General features: G+C 36.6%; 1 protein-coding gene across 3 annotated transcripts in view; it reads right to left on the bottom strand.

Moving 5' to 3' along the window:
* The window catches only part of LOC102021800 (disintegrin and metalloproteinase domain-containing protein 18-like), a gene marked incomplete at its 3' end in the record, with an annotated part of 82,947 nt that overhangs the window by 38,480 nt on the left and 32,263 nt on the right, over window positions 1-12,204 (bottom strand). The window contains 1 exon segment of one of the 3 annotated variants that reach the window (XM_013507715.1): window positions 11,759-11,843. Within the exon segment in view, the coding sequence (XP_013363169.1) occupies window positions 11,759-11,767 (9 nt within the window). 3 annotated transcript variants of the gene reach the window in all.

Raw genomic sequence — 12,204 nt, 5'->3', positions numbered from 1 at the left:
AATCCAAAGATAGACCAATATATAGTTACATAGACAGATATGTAATTATGTATATATGATAAAAAAAGAACTCAAAGTATAGCAATACAAGAACCAAAAAATAAAAAAAGAAATCAAAGGGGCAATATCAAACAGCAGATGTTATGGCCTCTATCTAGACATCCCCCCAAGCATTATGTGCTCATAAGTGGGGCTTCTGGTAGGTGGCTGGATCATGGGTGTATACTAGATTAGTTCTCTGATGTGTTTATAGCTGGGTGTGCTGTTGGGAGGTAAAATCTGCTAGGAAGAAGTGAGTCACTGTGGGTGTGGTTTGGAAGGGTTATATATCCCTCGTCTTCCCTTGAACTTTGTTCTTCTTGTCTGTCATGCTATGAAATGTTTCTCCTCTGCCATTCTCATCTTCCATGTGGCCCTGTCTTGAAGTCAGCTGACTACAGTCTCAAACCTTTACAAACTGTGAGGTAAAATTAACTTATCCTCCTTTATATTGTGGGTGTTGGGTACTTTGTCCCAGCAACTCGAAAATAACTAAGATAGCAGAATTTTAAGAATAGGGTCTCAGTATGTACCTCTTTGGCAGAGCACTTGTTTAGCAAGGACAAGATCCTAGATTCAATCCCGAGTATCACAAAAACCAAAGGAAAATTAAAATTAAAATTAAAAAAAAACAAAATGTCTATCACAAATTCTTTCCTATGAATAAGGGCTTGCAGTGTAAATAAAATCCTGAACTGAAACCAATGGATTGTAGGGCCTAGGGATATAAATCAGGGATATATCACATGCCTAGCACTTGGTCAATCTCTGGTAGCACCAGCAACGGCAGTAACAACAACAACAACAACAAAAAGAGCCAAAGAAAGAAAAACATCTATGGGGTGCTGAACAGATACTTAAAAAAGGATAATTTTATACAAGAAAATGACTATAGATTTAAGGAAAAATGTAAACTAAAAGTTAATAAATAAAGAAAGGAATTGTGTATAATTTTAACTAGGGATTGGAGTGCTATTATGAGATAGTGGATTCTGTCAAAAGCTATCACACTAAACATAGAAGATTTTGTAATTATAAAAGAATCAAATGATAATGAGTTGTAAATATTTATGTACTTCATATAAAAGCACTCCTATATATAACACGAAAAACTGAGCAGAGAAACAGCAATACAGTCATAATAGATCACTTAAATTACTTTCAGTAAAGCACAAGACATTCTGCCAGAAGATTAATAAGGAAATAGAGAACTTTAATAATTACATAGGCAAAATGGACATGTCCATTGGCTATGCCATACTCCTTTAGAACCAACAAACTGTGGATTTAATCCTTTAAATTCCAGTAATAGGAACATGACTAATACAGGAAATTGGCATCAGGATGGTGTAGTTATTTTGACCATACGGACCACGGGATTTAGAAGCCTCTGTAAGTGGTTTATGGGAGGAATTTGGGAAGCTGTGGAGAACTAGGCTAGGAAACAGTCCACAGTTGTCTAGCTCTAAGTCAGAAACAGCATGATGGAAGAATAGCAGTCAAGAAGCAGAGAGAGAGAGAGAGAGAAGGGAAGAGCCAGGGAATAGAGTTCACCTTTTCAAGTCATACCACCAGAAATCTGCCCCTTTCAACCAGGCCCCACCTGTAAAAAAGGAAATTAGAAGCTAAAAAAATATTGTTACTCATACTAATCATTATATTTTATATGTAGATGTTTCCCCAAAGCCTCCTATGTCCATAGATGGGAAGTTACTTTTGGGAAGTAACTGGACCATGCGGGTGTGATATTCATCAGTGGATTAGTTTATGGATGAGTTTATAAGTAAACGTGATTTGGGAGGTGAAGCCTGGTTGGAGGAGGTGGACTGGATCACTGGGCCCATGGCCTGGAAGGGTCTATCTCCTTCCATCATCCCTTGATCTATGTCTCTGCTTTCGTCCTGCCATGTCATGAGCTGACTTTCCTCTGCGTAGACTCTGCCATGCCACCCTGCTTTTGGAGCCAGCTGACTATTGGCTGAAACCTCTACAAACTGTGAGCCAAAATAACTTTAACTTATGGGTGTTTGGTATTTTGTCCAAGCAATGATAAAGCAACTAAGATAGGTTTTGATGCTGAGAGTGAGGTGTTTGCTATGATGCTACCTGATCATGTGGTTCAGAGCTGTTGGAACTAGCTTGTAAGAGGAGTTTGGAAAGGCTTGAAAATGTCAGTTGGAAAAACACCCCTAGAATACTGTAACTTGAGTTTGATGGAAGATTCTGGTTGGAGCTCAGGCCAGAATATTGACAGTAATAAGCTAATAATGATCAGGCTCAAGGGTTTTCAGCTGGAAGGACTAGAATGAAAGCTGAACTGCAGGCATGTGTGTTATTATCTACCAGAAAATTTGTCTCTACATTTCCCTCACATTTGGAGATACTGCAGAAGGGTGGTGGACTGAGGAATCTGGCAAAGAAAATTTCAAGGCAGCCAAACATTCAGGCTGTGGCTTGGGTGCTGTTGGAGGCTTTTACATAACTCTACACTGAAAATCAACAGCAAATGGTCCATTTGAGTAATTTGAAAAGTTTTGAGTTTAGCTAGAAAGGTAACTCCAATAAAGTTGGGGCCTTGAAAGGTGAAGCAACAGAAAGCTTTGTTGCAAAAAAGATTAGTATTAAAAAGAATCTAAGTGCTTTGAAACAACAATAAAAAAGATGGCTTGGGGCTGGGGATTTAGCTCAACGGCACACCGCCTGCCTGGCAAATGCAAGGTCATGAGTTCAATTCCTGGTACCAGAAAACCCCCCTCAAAAAAAAAACAAAAACAAAAAAAGATGGCTTGAGGGCCCATGCAAAACCTTACCCTTTACACACTCAAAATCATAAAAGTTAATGACTTTGCTTTGAGAAGGCAGCCCAGGATATAAGGATCCAAATATTAGCCACCTGGGGAATTTGTTCCTCAGGATTCACTTCACCATAGTCAGCTGTTCAGGCATTTGGAGGCCTCTGCAACACCCTGAAAGATTCAAAAGGATTTTAGCTACTGCTCCTTCTGGCAGCAGACCTTGACATCATCCACATGGTGTTGGTTTTAAGAGCATGCAGAAAGCAAGAGATGTAAGGTCAGGGAAGCTTCCATGCAGACTTCAAAAGAAGGTCTGTGAGGCCAGGCAGTGTGCTCCTGAGAGGTCAGTGGGTGAAGCTGTGAAAGTGAAGCCAAAAGTTCAGTGGAGACCTCAGAACACTGGTGATGCCAGGAACATGGATTCTTTGAGAATACCTCCAAGTAGTGAGTACAACCAGCCCAAGAAAGAGGTCACAAGAGTTGCAGCTACTAGCGGTGACATAGGGGTGGAGCCAATCAAATCCTCTGGAGCTCACTTTTCATCACCTCAAGTTGCCCTGGGTGCGGGACATGGAACTATAGAATTTAATGTTTGCTCTGTTGGGTTTCTGTCTTACATCAGCCCCATTCTTTTGTATCTTCCTATTTCTCCCTTATGGAATGGAAATATTTACCTTGTGGTTGTGTACAGAAAAAGCCTTTGATAAAGTCCAACACAAATTTATTATAAAAACCTTACAGAAATTGTAATAGATGGTCTTTACTTCAATCTGATTAAAGCCATCTATGATAAACCAACAGCTAACATCATACTAACTAATCAAAAATTGAAAGCTTTCACTTTAAAATCAGGAACAAGACAAGGATGTCTACTGTCACCACTCCTGTTAAATATAGTTTTGGAAATATTAACTAGATCAATTAGACAAGAGAGAGAAATAAAAGGAATAAGAATAAGAAAGGCAGAAGTGAAATTATTATTCACAGATGACATAATACTCTACACAGAAGACCCCCAAAACTTCACCAAAAGGCCTGTAGATTTAATACCCAAATTCAGTAGCCTGGCTGGATACAAAGTCAGCACTCAAAAATCAATAGCATTCCTGTACACAAACAATAAACAGACTGAGATAAAAATTAGGGAAACTTTGCATTTTACAATAGCGTCTAAAAAGATGAAATACTTCGGAGTCAATCTAACAAATGAAGTAAAAGATCCACACAGTGAAAATTATAGTACTCAAAAAAGAGACTGAAGAGGATATCAGAAAATGGAAAGATATTCCTTGCTCATGGATAGGAAGAACTAGCGTTGTGAAAATGGCCATACTCCCAAAATTGTTATACAGATTCAATATAACCCAATTAAAATACCATTAGTATATCTCACAGATCTAGAGAAAACATTCCTAAAATTCATCTGGATGCAAAAGAAGCCTAGATAGCAAAAGCAATCCTGGGAAACAAAGGAAAGGCAGGAAGCATCACAACCCCTGACTTGAAATTATACTACAAAGCTACTGTGATAAAATCAGCATGGTACTGGCAAAAAAATCCAGACCTGAGGATCAATGGAACAGATTAGAAGATACAGACACATCTGTAAGCACACTTAGCCACCTTATCTTTGACAAAGGTGCCAAATATCTTCACTGAAAGAATGATAGCCTCTTTAATAAATGGTGCTGGAAAAACTGGCTTTGCACATGCCAAAGACTATATCCATGTCTTTCACCATGCACTAAACTAAAACCAAAATAAATCAAAGATCTAAATATTAAAAAACAGAATCAGAAACACTAAATCTATTGGAAGAGAAAGCAGGTAAAAATCTTGAAGACATAGGCAGAGAGTTCATTAACAAAAACCAGACTGCACAGGAAATACTTCAAAGAATCAACAACTGAGATCTCATCTTATTGAAAAGTTTTTGCACATCAAAAGAAATCACCAATAGAGTAAAAAGAAAACCCATGAATTGGGAAAAAACTTTAACCATCTGGCCCTTAGTTACAGGACTCCTAACTAGAACATATAAAGAATTAAAAATATCAGGCCCCCAAAATTCAAAGACCCAATCCAAAAATGAGCATATGAGATGAATACACACTTCTCAGATGAAGAAATACAATCAGCAAATAAATGTATAAAAAAATGTTCCACATCATTAGTCATTCGAGAAATGCAAGTTAAAACAGCACTGAGATTCCATCTCACCCCAGAAAGGATGGCTATCATCAAGAAATCAACCAATAACAAATGCTGGAGAGGCTGTGGGGAAAAAGGAACCCTACTACACCGTCTTCAGTGTAGATTGGTGAAATCACTGTGGAAATCAGTTTGGAGATTCCTTACAAAACTAAGATTAGAAGTCCCATTTATCCCAGCTATTCCCCTCCCAGAAAAATTTAAAAAAATCATACCACAGCAATTTATGTATACCCATGTTTATAGCAGCACAATTTGTTATAGCTAAACCTTGGAAACCACCCAAATGCCCATCCACTGAGGAATGGATAAAAAAGATGTGGTATTTTTATACCATGGAATATTACTCAGCTATAAAAAAAGATAATCTCGAGGCTTTTGTAGGTAAATGAATGCAACTAGAGACCATACTCATAAGTGAAATAAATTGGTCTCACATGTGTAAACATCATATTTCTCCCTGGTGCAGCAACCTGAAAGAGTAAGTAAATTCAAAACGTACAATAGATGATAAGAAAGGGAAAGAAATTGCTCAAAGGAAGGAACAACTGGGGTGAGGGGAAAGAAGAAAAAAGAAAGAAGGCAAGATAGATAGATAGATAGATATAAGTATACAGAAGAATAGCTGGGATAACTGCACTGGTGATATCTGATGGTATACTGAAAGGAAGAGTTAAAGCTTAAAATTTTTTATATTTTGACCAATTTTGCATGCTTATATCTGGTAACCGGATCAACTGACTGGAAGACAACAATATGCAACAGAACAACCACTGGTGAATTCTTACCATCTTGTCTAGTGAAACTCTGTATTATCTCTAATGTTTTATTTAACAATTTTCTTTTATTCTCTTTAATGGTTTGAACAATCTTCCATTCTTCAATCTGGTAATCTGAGCAATGTAGCTGAAGATAGCAATATGTAATATAACAACCACTGTTAATTCCTATCATTTTGTTTTGAAACCCTATATCACTTTTAATGTTCTTGCTTTGTTTTGTTTATGTCTGTGATGTTGGTATGTTGCTACTGTTCTTTTTTTTTTACTACTCTCTTTAAAATAAAAAAAATAGCATAATAGTGGTTAGACTCAAAGCAATTTTACAGACCACAATGATAGTTTAAGGTAACGTTCCTTGTGCACATTCCTTCTGATACAGTACCTCTTGTCCTGGCTGGCTAACTCTAAAATAAGGTATAAGGCATTCCTGACTTCCATAGCCTATGGCCCCATGACATCAAGAAAGTAAATGTGAGTCAAAAACACCCCCATACCTCCTGTCCCCTTTAAATCAAGGCTGGGACTTGGTTTAAATTAACATCCTTTGTAAATTTCTTAAATGATTGAATCCCCTGTGGAAACACTGACCATCTAAAAAGGTCAGAAAGGTATTTTGCAATTTCAAAGTAACTTCTAAATAAATTTTGTAAAGCTTCATAATTACCTTAGTTCCCGACACACCAGAGGTGACTTTTGCGTACATGAAAAGGTATCCAAACTTTCACTCACTGCAGATGCCTTTGACGCTCTGCCTGCCTGCCTTCTTGTTTGAAGTAATTCTTTTTTCTTTAAAATAAATTCTACATATGCTTCTACAAGAATATGTGTATGTCTTGAATGGATTCTTTCATGAAAGGAACAAAGGGGCTGGGGATTTAGCTCAGCGGCAAAGCGCCTGCCTGGTAAGCGCAAGGTCGTGAGTTCGGTTCCCGGTACCAGATAAAAACCAAAACCAAAAAAAAAAAAAAGAAAGGAACAAAGAACTGAGGACCAAAGAAGTGAAGGGTTAGTTCCTCACTTCATCAGGACCCAGCTTCCTACTGACAAAAACTAATAAACTTAACATCCCTATAATCATTAAATAAACTGAATTGATAATTTTATGGTTCCCACAAACAAAAAATTATCCAGGCTCAAAAGTATGAGAAGCTGAAAGAGTAAATAAGTTCCAAACTGTACAGTAGATATTGTAAACTAGTAAGAAACTTCAAAAGGAAAGAGAAACTAGGATGGGGGAATGGAGAAAAGAAGGAAGACAAAAACAAAAAGAAAAAAAAAAAATATATATATATATATAAGATAGTTAAGATAGTTCTACTACTAATTTCTTTTAGTTAATTGAAAAGAAAGGTTTGTGCTAATATTGATTGGACAATTAAATGCCAATATCTTGTACTCTGAATAATTAATTTAAAGATAACACTACGCAATGTATTAACCATTGTTACGCTCCTATCATCTTGTTTTGAAATTGTTTTTTCTCTGTAAAATAAAAAATAAAAAAGAATGTTTAATGTAAAAAACCTTCATAGAAATATTATCAAATATATTAATACTTATGTTATCCTACACTGTCAAAAAAATAAACGAAGTATTGCAACCAATATACATTATGACTCCAGCATTACTGTAACATACAAATTAGACAAAGATGTTTTTAAGAAGACTAAAATTAGTTATCTTTTGTGCACATTCACAAAAATAATTGCAAGTGATTATCAGAAAATTAACAATGTATGGTATGCCACAAATACACCAGGAACAAGTTGCACTACTGCTTTGGGATTTGAAAACCAATCAGTGTAATCCACCATTCTAACCCAGATACATAACACTGGGGTTAGCAGGCCCATCCCTTACTTTTCCACTGTAAATCTGTACTTAAGCATAATAGCAGAGGGCTGTGTACCTAAGCACCTATCCATGAGGAATACAGGAAGCAAACTATGTGTTTATTCACTTCGTGTGACAAATGACAAAGTTGGTGCACATGTGCAAAAGTAGCAAAATGGGATTTTTACTGAACTTATGGTCTAACTGGTTTTGGGACTGTTTAGCCAACCATCACAGAGGGTCCAATAGATCCACACCACTCTAGGTTTTGTTTTTTAAAAAGTTTTCTTTTGATTTTTCTGGCAGAAGTAGCCCAATTCAGTATTATGGCACATGGAAAACCAGACTTGTAAATATTGGAGGAGGTCATAAGTGAATAAGCAGATCATGCATGTATGATGAAGATGACCCACTGTGGTAAAATCCATGCTTTCATAACAGAAGAATGGTGTAGTGCGATGATGGTGATGATGATGACGACTTTGACATTGGCCATTGTTATGGTTTGTGTCTGGATGTCCTCGCAAAGCCTCAGGCAGTCATACGGAGGGCTTCTAGAGTTCAGGATTGACTCAAGGTCCAATGTTGCGATTATGTATGTGAGTGCTACACCCGCCCTGGTGCAGGTAGTTTGCATACACTGTAAGGGAGGGAAAGAGGTTGCTTGCAGCTGCTCCTCCCTTTTTGCTCTTGTTGCTTTTGCTGTCTTGTGCCACCTTGAAGTGTTGTCCCTGTGCTCTCACACTGTTTTGGAGCCAGCTGATTACAGAGTGAAACCTCCACAACCTGTAAGCTAAGTAAACCTTTCCTTCCTTAATTTTGGGTGTTGAGTGTTTTGTCTCAGCAACAAGAGAAAAGTAACCAAGATAGCCATATGAGCCAAAGGTCCTGTGACACTGAAATGGAGTGACACTTGACTGATACATATTGATCCAGGCAATGTAGACCTCCTTGATTCAGATGAGGAAAAGAACACCAATATGAGTGCATATTTGATAAATTGAAATGTTATGAAATGGCAACGCAACTAAATGGAACAATTCAATGTGAAAACTAGGTCTGAAAATATAGGGGGGGCCTTGGCAGGGGTGAAAGGTATTGGACAGAATGCCAGCACTGCCATTCAATGTTGGAAATTGTAACAGACAAAATGCTACAAGATTCTGTGCATTACACAAAGGCTGAAATGCAAGTAAAACATTCTATATGCACCAATAATCATATTCAAACATGTATTTATTATGACGCCTCACTAACTGAACTGAAAGCATTTACAGGTCTGCTGTACTTAGTAGGGATTTTTCATGGTGATCACAGAAATGTATAAGAAGACTTACGGGAAAGTAATGGGTCTAAATATGGCTTAAAAACTTATGCCCTTGTAAATGCAAAGACTTATAATGCCTTCAATTTAGACATTTATCCTGGAACTGAGCCATCAAGTCCTTGTTCAGAGAGTAATAACCTGAATGATGTGAGCAGACTTGTTGCTTCCACCTCCCAGGCTAATCAGAATGTGACATTCAACAACTGGCTCTCCAGTTTTCGACTGATGTTATGTTTGCTAACAGAGCACAAGATGACCAGTACAAGAACTATACACAGGAACAAAACAGAAATTCCAAATGAAAAGTTGCAATTTCAAAACAGAATTGTATAGTATAATTTTTCAATTTAAGAAAGATATAACATTGGCCTTGTACATGGCAAAGGAAAGAAAATCGGTACTGCTGATGTCAACATTTCACCATGATGGGGAAATATTGATAGGGAAACCCTGACAAAATGGAAACCTGAGATGAAAACTTTCTACAACAAAATCAAAGGGGAAGGAGATGTTGTTGAGTTATGCAGCAATTATGATGTCACTTGAAACACAAACATTAGTTAATGGTGTGTTTTACTTGATCCTAAACATGCGTGGCATAAATAGTTTGATAGTTTACAAAGAAAATAACAAAAGCAAAATATCATGGAGAAATTTTCTTAGAGGATTGGGACTGAGTTCATAAGAGATCATTTACAGCAGAGGAAAAACAAATGATTCTGCCCAGGGAACTATGTAAAAAATTGTGGAACACACTGGTCAGCTGCCAGATAAACAGGGAGTTGAAGCATCACAAAGACCTACTATGAGAACAGGAAAACAAGGAAGATGTCGACTGTGCCCTACAAGAAATTACAGGAAAACAAACACATGTGCTGTCAGTGTAAGCGATACTTGTGCATAAACCATGCAGTTTTCATGTGTGAAGACTGCCTTGGGTGCAACAGTTGAAGCAAAGCTTATTTCTAGGGTAGACTTTTGTTTGTGTTTACACTGTATTTCACATAGGTTTTTATTTTTGATGTTATGTTTCAGGTTTTGTAAGCAAGGAAACAGCTAATGTGAAAGTGTTGATGTCTATTCTAAACACTCATTACCTATCTGGTATTTTATCTTTTGATATCTTATTTCCCTTCTAAGTGCATGTTTTACAATATAGTAGGAAACTCCTGACAAAACAGGAAAAGAGAGGTGATAAGACTGCCACATATGAAAAAAAAAGCTAGGCATAAGTGCTGTCAGTGTGAGATGTGTTCATGGAACATGGAGTCATCATGTGTGAAGACTGTGTTGAGTGTGACAATTGAAGCAAAGCTTATTTCTGTGGTAGAGTCTTATTGCTATTTTCATTGTAATTCATAGCAGAGTTTACTTCTGATGTTATTTGTAAGTTTTTGTGAGCAAGTACAGCTGGTGTGAAAATGATGTTTATTCTAAATGCACAATACATATTAAGAATTTATACTTTATTTTATTAGTATTTTATGTTCCTGTTAATTACACACTGTATAATATAATAACCTCCTGGCAAAACAGTAAGACCATTGAGATGTCAACTACGACCTACAAAAAGGCCAGGAAAGCAAAACACATGTGCTGCTATTGTGTATAGAACATGCTGTTGTCATGTGTGCAGACTGCCTTAGATGTGATAATCGAAGTACAGATTATTTTTTGTAAAGTGCTATTAGTATTTTCATTGTGGTCCATATAAAAATTTGTTTGTTGTTCTTTTTTAGACTTAGTGTACCAAATATATTTGATGTTGAAAATTTATGCTTTCTTAAACACTCAGTAAATGTCAAAAATTTAATTTTTGTGAATTTTTTCCTGTTAATTACTCATTGTTTAATATAACAAAACTCAAAAAATTAAAATGAATAATGTGTCAACAAAATATTCTAAAGAATAAATGTGGGTCTGACAGACTCATGTTTTGGAACTTTTATGACAAAATTAGTCTTATGCCCCCATTAACAGACCAAGAAAGAGAAGACAGGATATCAGAATGACTGCTTCAGAAAAAGCATTTGAACAACTAACCAATTGTTGAATGTCTAGAAGACAAATGTCTTAATCCAATAAACAGCATATGACATAATCTCCAGTACACATTATCCTCATAAAGAAGATCAAATGCTTCATCCCTAAAAATAGGAATAACATAACAGCATCTGTCTTCACTGCTCTCCTGCAACAAGAACAGTTAATCAATCCCAGATTAAAAGGACATGTTAGGGGAAATAAACATGCAAATGTAATTATCACAATTTTTGATATGTAAACCCCAAAGTATAAATAAAAAGAAAAACTAATAGGAACTAGGAAGATAGGTTTTTCCCATATAAGAAGGGGGACAAAAAGATGGAAGGATCTGGGAAGGAGTGAAGAGATAGGGGATTTAAAAAGTAATTAAGATGTGTTATGTATATATACCGACTCCGCACAGAGAATGTCAACATTATGTACTGCAAATATGTACTAATGAAAAATTAACAATAAAATAAAAGGAAGTTCCATGTAGAAAAATCTGAAAGAATATACAAAAAAAGTAGGAAGACTATGTGACTTCAGTGACATTACAAGATACAAGGATCAACATAAACAAGTAAATTGACTTTCTAGACATTGAAACAGCAAAAATGGAAACTGAAAACACGATTCCATTTGTAATTTCTATAAAACTAAAAAAATATACAATATCTGAATGCCAACATAACAAATACTGATGAAAGACATTTATAATATATTGAAGAAATGGCAACACTTACTGAATTCATAGATTGGAAGATCCAACTCAGTAAAAATATCAATTCTCTCAAAGTTGATCCATAGGTTAAGCACAATTCATATCACAACCCTGAGAAAAATTTTTGTACAGAGTATGTTTGTCTAAAATTTATAATGAAAAGCATAATACACTCAAATAATTAAAAATTACTGCAAAAGGATAAAGTGGATAGAATCACTCTAATCAATATTAAGACAATACACAGATACAGTAAAGAAGATAATATGGCAATAATAAAAAATAAACACAGAACGGGCGGGGCGAGCAGGCCCTCGGAGCCGGCCGAGCAGGCTCCCCCAGCCCCCCGCGCCTTGCGCCCAGGCAGCAAGTTCTCCGGGAGCTGCAGCGCTCCTGGGTCCGAGTGTGGGCCGGACTCATACCACCGCGATTCCCAGCCGAAAAGCGCGCAAAGAGCCAGGTAGGCCG

This window comes from Chinchilla lanigera, unplaced genomic scaffold, assembly GCF_000276665.1.
Source record: "Chinchilla lanigera isolate Chin_1 unplaced genomic scaffold, ChiLan1.0 scaffold00135, whole genome shotgun sequence".
Taxonomy (NCBI): Eukaryota; Metazoa; Chordata; class Mammalia; order Rodentia; family Chinchillidae; genus Chinchilla; species Chinchilla lanigera.
Note: the sequence above shows the minus strand (reverse complement) of the source record. Positions and strands in the feature narration are given on the sequence as shown.